We start from the raw sequence: 17,868 nt of genomic DNA on the forward strand, positions 1-17,868 counted from the left end.
ATTACAAGAGTTAATATATAGCATTTTTTGTTATTTTTATTTCTCAAAATATTTTCACTCAGTTATCTTCATCTTGAAGTTGTTTAGGGTATGTGATATCCTGTTTTTATTCCCCTATTTTTGACAGACAAAGAAACTTTGAAATGAAAATCCTGGCAAACTGCCAAAGGTAACAAAACTATTTAATGACAGAATTGGAAGCAGAACACATCACTTCTGCCTCTATTCCAGTGCAAACAGATACGTGTATTTCCACAAGTTTTCAGGCTATGGTTACCTAGAGATTATTTGCGAAGAAATTTCTTGAATTTAACACATACTCTGAATTTTTCTACTTGTGGTTTCATCTTTCAATTGTGTCAGTGTGTTGTTTTGTTTTCATGATTCCGCACCCCCCACCCCCAGCTTTGGATAAAATCTTATGGAAGAAAGCACAGTAGCTATTCCTTGAAAGTGTCTTTGAAAAATTCACAGTGTTAATATAAGTCAGCACAAGCCTGTATACTATATTTACTAATTTAGTCAAGAAACGCTGTTTGCTGTTGTTGAGCTTAACATTTATTATTTTACTTGTTTTCATGTCAACCCTGCAAGTACATATTATTCTTATATTTCATATGAAGTTGAGCAATTTGCCTGGGATCATAGAGTAAGTGGCAGAGCCAGAATTTGTACCCAGATTGGTGGTACTCTAAAAGCCATAGGATTTCTACTCCACCAAGTTAACATGCCAGAGTCTCTTCTCTCAAAGTGCTGTGGGTGTTCAGATGGGGATAAAGGTATACCTGGCTGGGCGGGGATGAGGATGGTGTGGGATCCAGAAGGCTTTGTGAATGAAGGAGCATTGGACCTAGTGCTTGGAAGATGTGATTCTTTTGATCATGTACAAATGCAAGGTTGAGAAGTGTAAGCCAAGAACAGTGTGAACAAAGGTACAGAGTGGGAAATTCAGAGCATTTGTAGAGAACAAATTTGGATAGAACCTAAAGTGAATGGAGAAATGCGCTAAGTTTGGAAGCGTGTTTGAGGTTATGAAGATCCTTGAACAGTTTTTACTACCAGTGGCTTACACAGATGGCTATAAATATAAAACACACAGTCTTCAAATTTCAATGGTATCTGGGTTAGGAGAATGACCTATTAAGAGGAGGTTTTGTTTGTTTGTTTGATTTGCAAAGAGTAATGGAACCCTTCTAACTGACAACTGAAGACTTAAGGATAGGTGGTGTTTGGGATACCAAAAACAAACTCTACTGACCTTTAGTTGAGAGAGAGAGAGAGAGAAAAAAAAGAGGGAGAGAGGGACAGAGAGAGAAAGATTATTGGTTTCTGAAAATAGAGCATGAAAGTTTTGGTGAAAGTATCTAGCTTTGATTTAGATAAATGTAATTAAAAGTTTGCTAGAGTAAAAACTTTTAGTTATGAAACTCAATGCAATGCTTTGACTCTATTTCTTTAGATACAGCAACCATCCAATCACCATTGAGGTGATGGATTATATATATGCTACACCTATACCTAGGCTTCCTTTTGGGAAGCTGGGAAATAGTATTTCAGTTAAACACACTGCCTCCAGAAATAAATTGAGGATTATTTTGCCCTGCCAGGAAAATGAGTGAGATAGTTGGGATCACAATGGCCATGGTATCTCTGACAGAAAGAAGCATCCATCCTTGTAGATGAATTAGAGAAAGTTCCACCACTGGGTAGATGCTCCACTTGGTGAATCTCATTTCTTGGCAGGGTGCCTTTGCAGTAAACAAACTGCACAACCATATGAGATGGTCCTGGCAGCCATCTTGGACTATGAGGAAGGAAAGAAAGGTATGTTCTAAAGATGGCAAAGCCAAAGAGAGAAGGGGGCGTGTCCTACTGACCATGGATGGGCCATATCAACCCTGAATCAACTATTTTCAGACTTCTTTTATGTGAGAGAAAAATAATGTATTTTGTTTATGACTGTTATTTCTGATTTCTTTCACTAGCAGCTAATTGCTAGTAAATTGACATATGGTGTGATTTGAGAAGTACTATTCTTAATTAATGAATTAAACAAATGTTCCTTGAGCATCACGTGTCAGACACTCTGTGATGCTGTGATGTACTAGGGATAAAGACAGAGCTTACAGTCTAGGAAGCGAATGACGGATATGTACTTACATAGATAATTGCAGTATACGGTGATAGGGTGGTTCAGTTTGCATACTGCATAAAAACATCTGGTTGAGAGGTGAGTGGGAGCTGTGTTCTGACAGATTGCGTTCACCCACAGGAAGAAGTTTTTTAGTTTATCTCCACAAATGGGACACTTTTTTAAAAAAGACTATAATTCAACTAATAATAATGCTTTATTGTCTTTTCATTCAGTGATTTCCAAATTTATTGTAGCAGCAGTTACCCTTCTTTGAAAGAATTTTCATGCAGGAACAAGATGTATTAGTTCAGATGTTTTGGTTGTAGAGGTCTAACTCAAATTAGTTTGGATGTAGAAGAAAATTACTAGTTAATTTAATCATACTTACTGTAGTAGAGGTGAGCACAGTGTGCTAAGAAAATACACACTAGGGCTTCCAGAGGTGGCTTTGCAAAGGAAGTGATGCTTGAGTTAAGTCGTGAAGGATGATTTCAAGAGGAGGACAAACTAGGAAAGAGCACACCATACTGAGGGAATGTCATCAGCAAAAATACCTAAGAGAGCATGTCTTGTTTCAGAAACAGCAATAGTTCAGTAAAGGCAAGGAGTGACAGAGATGGTGATAGTAAGAGATCATTGAGGAATAGTTATGCTTGGGAAATGAGGGTTTAGTTTACAAATTATGGAGAAGTCACTGAAAGATTTTAAAAAGCAGAGTAATATGAATAAAATACATTCTAGGAAGATGTTGTGCTTGTGCTCATGTTTAGTTGCTCAGTTGTGTCTGAGTCTTTGTGACCCCCATGGACTGTAGCCCGCCAAGTTACTTTGTCCATGGGATTCTCCAGGCAAGAATACTGGAGTGGGTAGCCATTCCCTTCTCCAGGGCATCTTTCCAATCCAGGGATCGAACCTATATCTCCTGCATTGGCAGGTGGATGCTTTACATTGCATCACCTGCAAAGCCTGATTAACTAGGGGTACGTTAATGGACAAAACACAAAAAATTCAGGCATTAGGTGATACCACATTATGGTGCATTGAGATGGAGGGACTAGAGTAATACAATTATTTAGTATGTCAATTGGTAGATGCTGAGTATGAGAAGAAAAGTTAAAGATGATTCATATGACGAATTGGGTGACCATTCATATGATTACAGAATCATTAGCATGGTGGTACCATTTTAATGGGAAAGGTCAGGAATAGATTTTGGAGGAAAGACAACAAGCTCTGTTTTAAACATATTGATCTTGAAATATGCAGACTGTCCAAATGGAAATACCCAGGAGGAAATTGACAATATAGATGTGAATGTGTGGTGAGAACTCTAAATTGGAGACGTAGATTTGGGAGTTATAAGCATAAAGATGGTAGTTAAAACTTGGAGACACGGCTATCTAAGACTCGAAGAGTGTGTTTGAGTCCAATTTTAAAAATATATGGAAGTCTCAAAGAGGAAAAGGGGTCGATTATGGTCACATGCCACCAAATATCTTCTCACTAAGCAGTGTCTTGAATTGCCATTGTTGTGATTTATATTTTTAAGTTACAGTCGTATCTCTATGTAACCGCCTCTTAAAAATACCACTGGGGAGAATTAAACAAATGACAGGGTAGAAGAATGAAAAGAGTAGCTGAACTAGGTATCTAGAAATCAGTTTCTAAAACTGACTCGCCATTGACTGCCTGGGTGATATTCAGCAAGTTACTTTGCTTTAGGTTCCTCATGTGGAAAATGAGGAAGTAAGACCAGGTGACCTTCAACGTTTGGTAAACTATGATTCAACCAATAAGACTGTCCTGTTGTAGTGTAGATCAGTAATTTTCAAATTTATTTAGCAAAATTTAACCTTCTTTGAAAGACCTTTCATGCAGAAACACAACATATTGGTCAGGATGTTTGGTTGCAGAGGTCTAAGTCAAGTTACTTCAGACATACGAGAATTTACTAGTTAATATAACTGCACTGTGAGTAGTTGGATCCCCAGGCTGACTGGAACCTGACACTGGTGTATCACTGGGACTTACTCTCCACACTTCTCATCTCCGTGTGATGGATTCATTCTACACAAAGCAGAGGGTAGCCATTGGCCACTCTCAAAACTTCCTTGTTCTTTCCTGCCTTCTCGTCTCAGATTACTACTATGGTGGACTAGCCCTTCTTCCCTTAGTTCTGCCTGAAAACATTCTGAGGAACTCTGCTTAATTTGACTTGAGTCATATGCCTAGAAGGGCATGGCATCCCACTCCACTATTCTTGTCTGGAGAATCCCACGGGCAGAAGAGCCTGAAGGGCTGCAGTCCATAGGATCGCAAAGAGGCAGACAGGACTGAAGTGACTTAACATGTATGCACTTAGACAGGAAGTTGGGGGACACTCTTGAGATGCAACTGTCACTAGAATCACCTGTTTGTAGTATGAGGAATAGTTTCTCCAAAGGGAAGGAACATTGTTCACAGAAAAAGGAAAATTCAGAAGTAGTCAAATAGATGGTCTATATGTAAAACAGAGGCTTTCTAGTTGTGATCCCACCTATCTGTTCCCCTCTGCATGCCCTAAGTGGTTTCTGAAGTATATTTCTGAAGACTGCATGAAGATCATTGAAGTACAACATCAAAATAATTGATTTTATTGATTGACTAGCACACCAGTTACCTCCAAATACTTAAAAAATTGAAGCACTGGATATTTATTGGTGGTGATTATGGTTCTGACATTCCAGAACATTTCTAGAATGTAGGGAAATACTAGAAAGAATGGTGCTGATGATGATGGGGTTGGAGTGGAGATTCTGAATATTCGGGGTTCAAGGGACTTGAGACTCGATCCTGGGAGTATAGAGAGAAGAGGCAGGAGGACATCAAAATGAATGTGGTCTACTTCATTATTTTATCTAGGACTAGCATACTATATGAGGCTTCCCTGATGGCTTAGCGGGTAAAGAATCTGCCGGCAATGCAGGAGACACAGGAGATGTGGGTTCGATCCCTGGGTCTGGAAGATCCCTTGGAGGAGGAAATGGCAACCCACTCCAGTATTCTTGCCTGAAAATCCCATGGAAGAGGATCCTGGTGGGCTACAGTCCAAAGGGTTGCAAAGAGTTGGACACGACTGAGTGACTGAGCACACAGCGTATCATCCAGCACACTATTAAAAATGGTGGAAAATGTTTATCTTTGACCAAAAGAGTGGAATGGTCCTCAGTGTCGTCCATAATCACACTAGAGAAAGGAACAAATAGGAGGTTGATGAAAAGAGAGAGTTGATGGACTGGAAGAGGTGTGGAGGCAATGAATGAAGCCATTTTTCTTGGATGAACATACCCATGGTATATGGCATCTCAAAAAATATTAGACATGGGGGTAAAAGGGAGGGAGGAAGAGGAATAAGATGAGTAAAGGTGGGAAGATGGAGAGGAATATAGTTCAATAAAAGGTAGAATATGTCACTGGAATATAGTTTGGAGGCACTGTCAGGAGGTCTGGGAATTAAAAATTTAAGATCACCTTGATTAATATCTATTTAAATGTTGTACTAATGAATATCAGGTAAATTACATTTAAGTATTTTATTAATTATAGTTTACTAAATAATTTAAATGTAACACTTGAAAAGGTTTACAGATATTAGTATAGAAATGTGTACTAATATCAATAAAGTAATATTTGATTCTTTGTAAAGTAGTAATAACATTCTTAAGTTACAAAATTTAAATCTTTGCCTTTTGAGCAAGCTGCTCAATAGAATTTCAGAAAACAAAGGAATATAGTTATAAGGGATTTTATAGATCTGGCTACCCATGCTACCAACAGAAGAAACATGGAGAGATAAGATTTACGCAGATAAAACATTAATTGCTAATTTGGAAAAGATGCAGGTGGTCACTAGAACATAGCCTTTTTTGTTTTTGTTTTTGAGAAGTAATGAACCAATTCTGTTATAATGCAAATAAACATAAGTGTTTTCAGGACAAGTTGTACCCTACACAGTTCTACTATTAAACCATTTTGGTCAAAAAGGTCTTACTTAACCCAGAAGTTTTTACTTGGATAAATCACTTCTTTAAAGAGATATTTTCTTATTGTGCTGTTATTTTAAAAATGTTTTTTCCAATATATGCCTTCTTCTCTTTCACTTCCCTAAAAACTCAGTTTTCAAAATCAGCTCTCTACTTTTTTCTATACTTTCTCTTTCATAGAATTGTGTTCTTTTTAATCTTCATTTAAAAATTGCAACATCTGTCAAACATGGAAAATTCTCATGAAATAAATTATCAAAATCAGATTACTATTCTGTTGTGAACATTGAACTACTATAAAACTGCTTTTTAAAAATGGCTTAGGTGCTACTTTTTTGTTGTTGGAATGTCTTTTAGAGACTTATGAGGGAATTTTAAAAATATCAGTGAAGATTAAGATTTCTCAGCTTTTGTACAGGGCCAGGTATTCAAAAATTCTTATTTCTTTAATTTCAATCTTCTTGCAAATGAGAAAAACAACCTATTTTTTGGACGATATGGTTTTACTCATTAATATACGAAAATATGGCTTTCCTGTTTTTAGAGTGAGCCAATCTATTTCCTACAGTGTAAAGAGAACAGCTCTGACAATAGAGATTATTTAAGCTTAACTTGCATTCAATTGCCCTTTTTTAATAATAAAATTCACTATTCTTAACTCTGAATATCACAATTCTAATTACTCAGTGGATGGTGATGCATTTAGTATTTAAATTTAAAGGCCAACAATGAACATGGCCTATATAAATCTGAACTTCAGGACCAGCAAACCCAAACATTTATCAGTGCTTCTTTACCATCCACAGAGGTTCTCTCCTCCTTCCTCAGTCCAGTCACTACTAACAGTCTGCCGGTGAGACTGGCAGGTATCACATGGCTCCAGTGAAACTGCTAGTGCCATCAGCTTTATCCTTCTGGGCCTCATTGTGACTATTAATTTTTTGTTACCTTTCACACTTTCGTTTCTGGTGTGTTCTATGTGTTTCCTGTTTATGGGTTGGCTTCCCCTACAAAGGCTGTAAGCTACTTAAAAACAGGGACCATATATGTTTATTTTTGTATCTCTGATGAGAAGTACAATATCTGGAATACAACACACCCTCCAGAGATGTTTACTCTATATGAGTGAATAGCTAGGAATCTATTGAATATATATTTACAGGGTATTAGAAAAAGTTTAAATCTGTGAGAATATCCCATCGTCTGATTTATGTTTTTCAGGTGTTTATTTTCCTCTTTTGTTCATCATTTGGTAGTATTTCTTCTTGGGGCAAATGTTTCTATGCCAAGGAGAAATGCTGTGGCAAGATGCCACTGAGGCGGGTTTACTATTCTGGGCTCCTGAAGTGACTTGTTTGGCTTTGTCCATTACAAAGCCTTAAGAATCAAGATCGTTAGGAGTGAGGGGAATTTCTTTTACGATTAGGCCATTTTCAGACCCATTACAAAAGCTGGTTTGGTGGTGATGTTGCTAGGCAGGGAAATGGAAACAACGCAGATGGAAAACAAAGTAGCCTGCGGTCTTCTACGTCTTGAGGGGCTTCTCTAATTACTCACTCACACTTCCTGGTGACAAAGCTGAAAATAATGCAACTCTTCTTCTGGTGGACTCTTTCAATAACTGCTCCGTTGTGGCTAAATGATGATTTGCATTTTTACAGCAACTTTTACCCCAAGAGATGAAGGCTTTTTACATTCAATAATAGGGCCTAAGATTAATTGCAACCAACACCACGTGTTCAGTGTGCTAAACACCGCCCCTGTGGGTGGGTGGGTGCGTGGGGAATCCTGAACACTGCTAATACACCCTTTTCACTGGTAAGTACGCAAGCCCGGAGCATGCATTGGCAAACAGATTATGCAAAACTCTATAACAGCAGTACTTTGCCTCTAGAGCTGGCTTGTTTTTGGACTGCTCGTGGTAAAAGCTGACCCACAAAAACAAAATTAAACCCCATAAACTTAAAATGTCAAGGCCATATACGCCAAGTAAGCATTCATATTCTAGTTTACACTTTGCCGTTTTCACTCTGTTGCTGGCACGGCCAAGCAAATGTATTTCTACCGAGAGAGGGGAGCCTCAGAAAATAAATAGGACAGGGTTAACGCAGAGCGTCTTTTATTTACCTCTCGCAACGCAACTTACAGATGTTACAAGTTAAAAAAAAATTAAACCACAGAAGATGTCAGGAAACATTTTCTTCGCTCACTTCCTTCATCTCACCTGGCGTCCCAAAAGCCGCCTTGAGCAGCGCTGGCTGGGCTTCGCGGTCAGGCCGAGTCAGGCGAGCGCAGTAAACAGCGCCGAGTCCTGGCGCGTACACCGGGTGAGGCGGGATCGCTAGTGTCTTCCCGCCACCCCCCCCCGTGGCTTTGCGGCTGTGTCTTTCTGATAACCGATCAGCCTCCCCGGCTTGGCTCTTCACTCATGCCAAGAGAAACGAGTAAGAAAACAGCAAGGGTAAAGGAGAAAATGGGCAAGAGAACTGGCAGCCCCGAGCGCACGCGCACTACGGCCAAACGCGGCGCCCCGGGGGCGGGGCCAAGGCGCAGCGCTGAAGCTCCGCCTCCTTCCCCTCACCCCACCCCTCCGCGCGGGGGAGTGACTGACTCTCGCCAGCCCCTCCACGTCAATCAACCCTCCTCCTTCTCGCACTCTCCGCACCTTGTTATTAATCTCAATACCGATATCGCGCGGACGCCTCTCCCCCGACTTTCGGGGGTGTGAACGTGTGTGAGCGAGAGCGGAGGCATCGAAAGCTGGCGTCTCGGTGCAGCACTCTCGGCCCCGGCAGCAGCAGGCGCGGCAGTAACCCCCGCAGCGGCGGCAGCCCCAGCGCCAGGAGGCCAAGGCCAAGGCCAGGCTCTGAGCGGCTCTCGGAGTAATAGCCGCGGCTCGGGCGGCTGCAGGGGCGCAGCTTCCTCGGGCAGGGGCCTTCGCGTCGGCGGCCGCGGCCGCGGGGCCTCTCCTGCGCGTCCAGGGTCACCGTCCCCGAAGCCCGGCGGCGCGGCCCTCGGTCCCCTCCCCGCCCCCCATCCGTCTCCTTCTCGCTCCCCTCAGCCGCCCTCCTCGCCGCCGCCTTTGCGGTTCCTCAGGCGGCCCGGCCCGGCCCGCCCGCCCAGCGTCCCCTCCGGCCGGTGCCTCTCCCCCCGGCGGGCTGCCTGCATGTCTTTGCTGCCCTCAGCCCCGCCGCCACCGCCGCCGCCGCCTCCCCCGCCGCCGCAGCACCAGCAGCAGCCGCCCCGCCGCCGCCGCCGCCGCCGCCGCCCGGACCCCGGCGCGCTGAATGCAGGTGAGGAGGGGGGCGCAGGCCCTCGGGGGGACCCCAGGCCCAGGCGCTCTGCGCGCCCGTCCCGCGCGAGCCGGGATCCGGGCCCGGCCCGCCGCCGCCTCGGCTTCCCTTCGGGGCGGGCTGGCGGGAGCGAGGCCCGCCCGTGGGTGTTTGTGTTTGCGTCTGCGGCCGCGGCTCTGGAGGGGAAGCATCTGTGGGGGCCGGGTGCGCGCGCGCGCGCGCGTGTTTGTATGTGTGTTTCCCCTGCCGCGGGGAAATGGCTGCTGTTGCTCCTTCTGGGCCGGAGGAAGAGAATGAGGTAGAGTGTTTTCGTGCCTTCGAGTAGCATCGAGAGCGTTGTGCAGAGGAGCGCGACTCCCGGGGAAATGTGAGGTGGGAGAGGGCCGAATGTGCGTGGGGTTGTTGTGCGAGTTGGGACTCGGGCGGGCGGCGAGGCGGCCCGAGGACCCACAGCGAGTGGGTGTGTGTCGGGTGCGGGGCTGACCCGCGTCTCTTTCGGAGGCGGCCAAGGTTCCGGGGTGTGTGTGTGTGTGCGCGCGCGCGCGCGGTGTATGTGTGTGTGTGTGCGTGTGTGTGTTGGGGGGTGGTCCGCGCCCAGGGCCCGGGACTCTGGGGGCCGATTCAGAGTGTCCGGGACCCCCGAGTGGCGCGTCCCTCCCCCCTTTGTGGCTGAGGCTCGGGAGAGCCTCTCAGGTGAGAGCCGCCCCGCGGGGACCGGGGCGGGTGAGTGTGTGCACGGTTCACGCACAGCAACCGGGCCCGGGAGTCGCGGGTCGGGGCCGCGCCGCTGTTACCGGGGCCGCGGCAGGAAGCGCGCCGGCCTGCAGCGCGGCCTAACCGCCTCGGCTCCGGCCGACTGGCCTCCCGGCCTCCCGCCGGCCTTCCCGGACGCCTCGCGGGGCGCGGGGCCCTGCCTCGGGCCTGGGCAGGTGAGGGTCGGAGGCGGGACGCGCGGATCACCGCCGCCTCAGCCGCCCCCGCGTCTCCTGAGGAGCGGCGAAGGCAGATTTTGGCGTTCCAACTGCGAGCTCTGCCCCTGGCCGGCTGTGGGACCCGAGGGAAAGTGAATCTAAGCAGTAAATCTCGCGAAGACGCGGTGTCGAGGTCCCTTCTTTTCATCCTTTCCTTGAGGCTGTATGTGGAGGGACGAAGTACATGTTTCCTTTTTTCTGTTTTTCGTTGCGAATACTTTCCCGTTGATAATACTTACGCTTTTTTTTTTTTTTAAGATAAAATTTTTCTCAGAGGGGCGGCGGAAGAAGTGGAAGCTGGCTTCCCTGTCCTGTGGTGGTGGTAGGATTGGATGGATTCTCTGCGTTTGAAATTGTTTTATCCTGCCTCCTAGGGGGAAAGGCGTGTACGCGCCGAGCTGAGGAGGTCGGTGAGGAAGAGGAAGTTACTGGAGCTGTCATCCTCCTCAGCACGGCCAACTCTCGAGCTTAGGCTGTTCAGATGCATTGTGTTGAGGGAGTTTAGTACACAGGGGAAGCGCAGGACTGTATTTCAGGGGATACTGTCTTACTGGCTCTAGTTCCCTTAATTATCAGTTAAGATAGTCACGTATTGAATACAAACAAGTTTTCCCTCACAGTCTCCAAAACCTAGAGCAAGCCTTCTCTTTTGTCTGCTCTAAGCGTGTGCTCTTAGAAAGCTATTTTGAGAGTAGTTTAAGCAGAACGCAGCTGTAAAGGTAGATGTGCTGCCAGTAGGCGTACGCTGCATCTCAGAACCAAGTATCGATGGTGTTTGGATGCTTATGTACTATTTATCTTTCCCACTCTCTAATTGCGTCTAGTTAGCTCATCTAGCTGAAAGCTCAATGGATGAAATCTTTATGCAGATTCGATCCTTGTCGGCCACGCTCTGTGTCATGGCCAGAGGTTGCTCCTTTCTGAACCTGGTTTCACAAAGAAATGTTTCCTGCTGTTCGTGGGGAAGTGAGGGGAAGAGGAGGAAGGGTAGTGAGCTGTTTTCTGTGACCACTACTAGAAAAACAACACACGTAGTTTAGTGGGCAGAGGGCTTCACGGACCTCAGAACTCTGGCTGTGCCATTTCTCTTAGTTCTTTCACTTTAGGCAAGGTACCTAATGTCTCTTAAGTCTGTTTTCTTCATCAGTAACAAGGAGATAAGACATTTATAGTAAGGTCCTGAGGATAAATTGAAAAAAACATCTTAGGCACATAGTATCTGCTTAGTTAAATATTAGTGTTTTCTTCCTCCTGCAGCCCTGACTGTGGGCACTGAGAAACATGTGTAAGTACAAATACTCATTGGATTACTGAGAGCAATATTATGTCACCGTATGTTAAAAATCAAGACAATAGAACATTTCAGAGTCCTTTGATATACTTAAGGTATTGAATATATCTAAACAACGTTAAATGTTGTATTCTAGAAGTCTTTTTCTTAGAACGAAGACTGTCAGTAAAATAGCCTAGTGTCCTAATTTATAGAGAGTATCTGGTCATACTTGATTTGTTTTCATATTTTTGAATAGGGCATCTTTCAGTTTCATTTACTTTTTTTTGAGTTCTTGCTATGTAGTCCTGGAAAAAATTTTTAAGCAATATACAGCACATATATGTTAAGATACAATCAAGTGTGAAAAAGGATCAAGGGCCTAGAGTTTATTTATAAATAGAAGTGCCACACAATTCCCATGCAATTGTTTCATTTCAAAACCAAAAACTTTTGGAATATTTTCCTGAATAGAAGCAAAAATTTTCTGTCAGTAATTTCAAAAATCTTCTTTCAAAATTCAGCTTTCTGTAATTTTCCATTTTTTAAAATTCTGTGAGGAGTGGTAAATGTGTTGTTCATGTAATTTTAATTGTATTGTGGTGGGAAAAAATAGTAATTCGGAGTTTAAGGTAAAAGCAGCAGAAAGGTTAAATAGTTTTTTTCTTTTTATTTGCTGAAGGCAGGGTGAAGATGATGTGGGAGGAGTTTCGTTAGTTTAAATTTGTAATGTCTCTGTTTACTAACACCGGGTTTCCTTAGGCCTTGTATCATTATTATTTATATCAGCAATGTTAAGCTTAAAAAAAACCCAAGTAAAGCATTAAAATTTCAACACATTGTGAAGTATGTTTGTGAAGGGTAAGGGGCAGAACTTTATTAGAATGGAAAATGTTATGGTTTTGTTAAAGTGTACATGTTATGGGTGTGTGTCATTTACAGTAGACAGAATTATCTGCCATATGGTTATATTTAAAGGAAAAATTCTTTAAAATTAGGGATAATTTTTAATACTTTAAAAACAATAAAATGGAAATGAATTTTGCCCTTAACTCAGGCAAAATTTGGTAATTTTCATTAGATATTATGAATTATTAGACATGAATATTACTATAATAAAATACTTTGTGATTTTTTTTAATCAGAATTGAGGAAGACATTTTTCTATAATAATCATGAAAATAAATGTTAATGAAATAATATATTAAGATAAGTGAACAGTGAACTTTATTATTTACAGTGGGACTCCTCTTGCTATCATTTAAAGTAGTTACTTTACAAGAAAATTAAGGTGGAAAATTATTTAGGTCTTAAAATTTAATGTTACTTAAATGGGCTTTTAGATAATCTTACCAAAATAGCCCTTATAAATGTCTTTAATTAGGGGGAATTGAAATATTTAAGATTCATGCATATTTTACTTTGGGTAATGCTAATTACGGTAATAAATACATTCCAGAATTTCAGTGGCTTAACACATGTAAGTTTGTATTTTGCCCACATTAACAGACTAGTGCAGGTGCTCCTTGTTAGCAGGCTTGTGGCTTTTCTCCATGTGGTAATTGAGGAACATAGACACCTTACATCTTATGTCTTCGCTGTTCCCTGGAGCCTTGGAGCCCTGCCTGTAACCTACAGGACATTTAAGAACCCCCAAAGACAAACATCTGTCCACATTTCATTGGTAATAATTTGTCACAGAGCCTTATTTGAATGCAAGGAAGATGGGATTGTAGTCCCTGAGTGGTGAACAGCTTGGGGCATTTTATGAAGTTATTTCAGATGGTAGCATGTATTTGTGAAATTATGTCTAAAAGGTGATTATAATACTTAAAATTGCTTTCCATCTTCAAAAAGTAAAGTTCTGTGAAGAGGTTGGGGAGCAGTTGGAAGAGAAGGGAAGGGGTAAGAGCCAAAGAAGGAGGAGGAGGAGAGAAGGACCACTTTTTTAAGGTGGGTTTGAATGACAAGTAAATGTCAGTAGCTATTTAAAGATACACATTTTACAAAGAACATTACAATTGGATTTTATAACCTTTAGTGGGTCTCTCCTGTACTATCCAGTTATTGATTGCTGTTGTGGTCTACTGGGTTCTGGCTGTTTGAGTTATTTCTCTTTGTACTTTGAAAGCTGTTAACTTTGAATTTCAGTTTCTGAAGTATAGTTTCGTGGGAAACATATTCTTTGAATTTTCTTTTTCTGTTGGGATAGAGCATTATTATCATTATTACTTTAAAGAAATATCATTTAGATGGACTTTACTGTTTTTTAATGTTTTCTGTTGCTGTTTTTGTAATTCTAAAGTCATTGTAATTAATATTTTGTGAGCCTTAACCCAGAAAGAGCAATAAAATCATCAAGTAAACAACAAAGACTTAATTATTAACTTGTACTCATGTTTCATGATGAAAATACTACAACTTTCTTTGACCACCTGCACTAACACTGAACCTTTAAATTAACTTTATTTCTGGACAACTTTAATTTTAATTGAATTGCAGTTTATTCCTTTGTTGTCTAGGGTTGTTTTAATGTGAAAACTTGCTCTAGGTACACTTTTATTTATCTTTATTCTAAAGAATTTGGTTAGGAATCTGGGGAGTTTTATGTATTTCTGTATTCCCCAGAAGGAAGATTTTAGAGTAAGTCTGACTAACTTCTATATGTTAAGCAATTTCTAATGTTTTGCATTTAGAAAATTAGAAGCCTTATTTGAGGGCCTATTCTGTACCCATTATTATGTTGTTGTTTAGTCGCTAAGTTGTATCTGACTCTTCTGCAATCCCATGGCCTGTAGCCTGCCAGACTCCTCTGTCCATGGGATTTCCTAGGCAAGAATACTGATGTGAGTTGCCAGGGACATCTTCTCTACCCAGATCGAACCCACATCTCCTGCATTGGCAGGCAGGTTCTTTACCACTGAGCCACTAGGGAAGCCCACCCATTATTGTATTTGGTTCTAAAAAGAAAGAAATAGAAGAGACTGTTGTGAAGCTCATGAATAAGTGAAGGCATATCATTTAGTTATTTCAATACAATAAGTGAACAAGTGGGAGTTACTACAATATAAACTCTTCACAGGCATTCTGAGAGGGAGTAACAAAATGGATTGGTGGGTGGGGCAGGGACTATTTAAAGTTGAGAATTGTTTTGGTTAGCAGCTTTTTTTGAGATATAATTCACTTATAGAAGTAGCCCATTTAAAACATATAACTCAGTAGTGTTTAGTATATTCACATTTGTGCAGCCATCCCAAAATTTATAGAACATTGTAGTCACCTGAAATATAAATCCTGTATTCTTTGAGTTATCTTTCATTTTCCCGTGTCCTTAATTCTAGGCAAACACTGATCTACTTGTATTTCCATATAAATTTTAGGATTAGCTTATCAATTTCTGCAAAGAAGCCAGCTGGGATTTTGATAGGAATTGTGTAAGTCTGTAGCTCGATTTGGGGAGCATTGCCATCTTGACAATTTTAAATAAGTCTTCCTGTTTATGAAAATGCTTTATGAAAAAATTTTCCATTTATTTAGACCTTTAATTTGAATTGACGGTGTTCTGTAGTTTTCAGAGTATAAGTTTTACGCTTCTTTTGTTGTATTATTCCTAAATATTTTATTCTTTTAGATGCTGTTGCAAAAAGAATATTTAATTTTTGGGCTGCTCATTGCAAATATATAAAAATACAATGAACTATTGTGTGTTGATCTTGTATTTTGCAGCTTTGCTGAACTTGTTTATTAGTTCTAATGGTTGCTTTTTAAATGGATTCCCTCTGGTTTTTTGTATACCAAGGATCATGTCATCTGTAAATAAGTTTTACTTCTTTTCCAGTCTGGATGCATTTTATTTTGTTTTCTTGCTTAACTTCCCTGGCTAAACCCTTCAGTCCTTTGTTGAAAAGAAGTGTAAAGAGCAGATATTCTTGTCTTGTTTCTGGTCTTGGGAAGAAAGCATTCTTTCTTCCATTATTAACTATGATACTGGCTATGGGGTTTTCATAGATGCTGTTTATCAGATTGAGGAAGTTTCCTTCTGTTCTAGTTTGTTGAGTGTTTTTATCATGAAGGGGTGTTGAGGTTGAGTTTTGAGGGAAGTATGAAATAAGTAAAAAAAAAAAAAAAGAAAATTCTAAGTCCGGTAATAAGTGGCAGAAGACGATGCTTAACTTGTTTGGGAAAGAGGGGCTAAGCTTTTACCCCTGTTTTTTCCCCTCTCCTCTCTATCCCTTTCATGCTCTTTGTCTCCCTGTTAATCCGTATACACATTTGGAGTGTCTTTAATCCTTGAGTGAAAATTTTTTGAATAATTCATATTTCTTGATCAGTGGAGAATATTGCTTCGTTTGAAAACATTCATTAAAAACAGTGTGGAGAATTTTTAAAATTAGTTTGATGGCTAGATTGGAGGGGGACACAGGAAGCAGGGAGAAACTAAATCAGGAATGAGCTACTAAAACATAGAACCTTGAGTATTCTTTGAAAGGACTGATGAAGCTCCAATACTTTGGCCACCTGATGCGGAGAGCTGATTCATTGGAAAAGACCCTGATGCTGGGAAAGATTGAGGGCAGGAGAAGGGGGCAACAGAGGATGAGATGGTTGGATGGCGTTATTGACTCAGTGAACATGAGTTTGAGCAAACTCTGGGAGATGGTGAAGGACAGGGAAGCCTGGTGTGCTGCAGCCCATGGGGTGGCAAAGAGTTGGACATGACTTAGTGACTGAACAACAACAAAACAATTAAAAAGAAGGGAACAAACCTTTGTGATATCAAGCGTATATTTAATTAAAAATTCCATGTTTACTTTGAACCTGGTTGTCACCTGACTTTTTTCCCAAAACATTTCAGCGTCAATTGTTTTGCTTCTGTAAGTTTTCTGCATAGTTTTCTATGAAATTTAATAGATTTTTAAAGGAAATTTTGCTCTGCAAGGTAAAGTTATATTTCACTTGATGTGGTGATTATCCTTCATTTACTTTTTGAAATTTTAATTGTTTCCATGCAGCAACGTTCTGATTAAATAATGTTTCTTTAAAAAATTTCTGTCCTTCATGTTGTAAGTCTCAGAAATCAAGTAACTTTGGGTCTAGCTAGGAATTCTTCAGTTTACAAGGCAAAAACTATGTTAAGTAGTAATAGAATTTTTGTTTTGTATTCTCTTTTGTAGCAGGATTATTACTTTTCATTAGTTTTTTAGTCACCTTAAAATCTCTCTACAGGTAAAATTTTATTTCTAACTTTTTGAAAAATAAGTAGTTCACTTTGCTGTGAGGCTCAATATTTCATACTGAATGGACATGTGGTAATTGGGGCTTTTAGATTGTTTTCATTTATTAACAGTAGAAATTGGTGACCCAGATCCATGATACAAAATAGAAGTTACAACACTTTATCTTTCTTAATATTCATCTTTTGCAGAGAGAACCTCTCTCTGTAATCTTACACAGTTTAGAATCTTTTTATTTTCCGTTTCCTAAATTACTTAGATTCCCTAAGTGAATAAAATAGATCAGTTGTATAATACCAGTTACAAATATTGCTAAGAGAATAGAATAAATTTAGGATACACCAACCTTAATTTCTCTCTATACAAAGACTTTGTTGGGATCTTTACATATATATCCGTTGCTTTCTGAACATAATGTTTATATTTAAGTAAAACTGACAGCATATGTTGTGCTATAGATTCCTATGTAGAGTAGTCTCCTGCAAAATCGACATTTCATTTCATACAAATTTATGAAATAATATATTGCGATTATGTACAGAATGATACCCTTGAAATAACGAGAATGTGAATCACCAAGGTATATCTAACCTATTAATAAATATTTATTAAGCGTCTACTGGCTACGTACTGTTATATTCAGGATTCTGGGGAATAAGAAGTTTAGAATATAGTCTTTCATACTAGAAGTGGAACTTGTATTTATTGGACTACTGAATACTAAGGACTGTGAAAGCCATCCCCTTCCCTTTTAAAATCTAAATAAATATTCATAAAAATACTGTGAATTAGTATGATTCTCATTGTTTTGCTGCTTAAGAACATGTGCCTTCGATCCTTCACTTTTCTAGTTCTTGGGAAACTTATTTAACTTCTCCCTGCTTCAATTTCCTCATCTGTAACAGGGAGACAGTAATTGATAATCCTTATCTTACAGGGTTGTT

General features: G+C 40.8%; 1 protein-coding gene across 22 annotated transcripts in view; it reads left to right on the forward strand.

The window, feature by feature from the left end:
- The first annotated feature begins 8,830 nt into the window (after positions 1-8,830).
- The window catches only part of CNOT6L (CCR4-NOT transcription complex subunit 6 like), a 174,274-nt gene continuing 165,236 nt past the window's right edge, over positions 8,831-17,868 (forward strand). For 7 of the 22 annotated variants that reach the window (XR_014080616.1, XR_014080615.1, XM_081584363.1 and 4 more), the window contains exon 1: positions 9,668-9,747. Coding sequence is in view for 5 of the 22 variants with exons in the window: in XM_081584363.1 (XP_081440489.1) it covers positions 9,680-9,747 (68 nt within the window). In the remaining 17 variants the exon portion in view is untranslated. Of the gene's footprint in view, positions 9,450-9,667; positions 9,822-9,862; positions 10,143-10,182; positions 10,554-10,678; positions 10,743-17,868 lie in introns of those variants that run through there. The other 15 variants (XR_014080617.1, XR_014080622.1, XR_014080619.1 and 12 more) reach the window with 6 other exon arrangements.

The sequence above is a fragment of the Giraffa tippelskirchi genome, chromosome 1 (assembly GCF_054371585.1).
Source record: "Giraffa tippelskirchi isolate mGirTip1 chromosome 1, T2T-mGirTip1v1.2.pri, whole genome shotgun sequence".
NCBI classification, from domain to species: domain Eukaryota; kingdom Metazoa; phylum Chordata; class Mammalia; order Artiodactyla; family Giraffidae; genus Giraffa; species Giraffa tippelskirchi.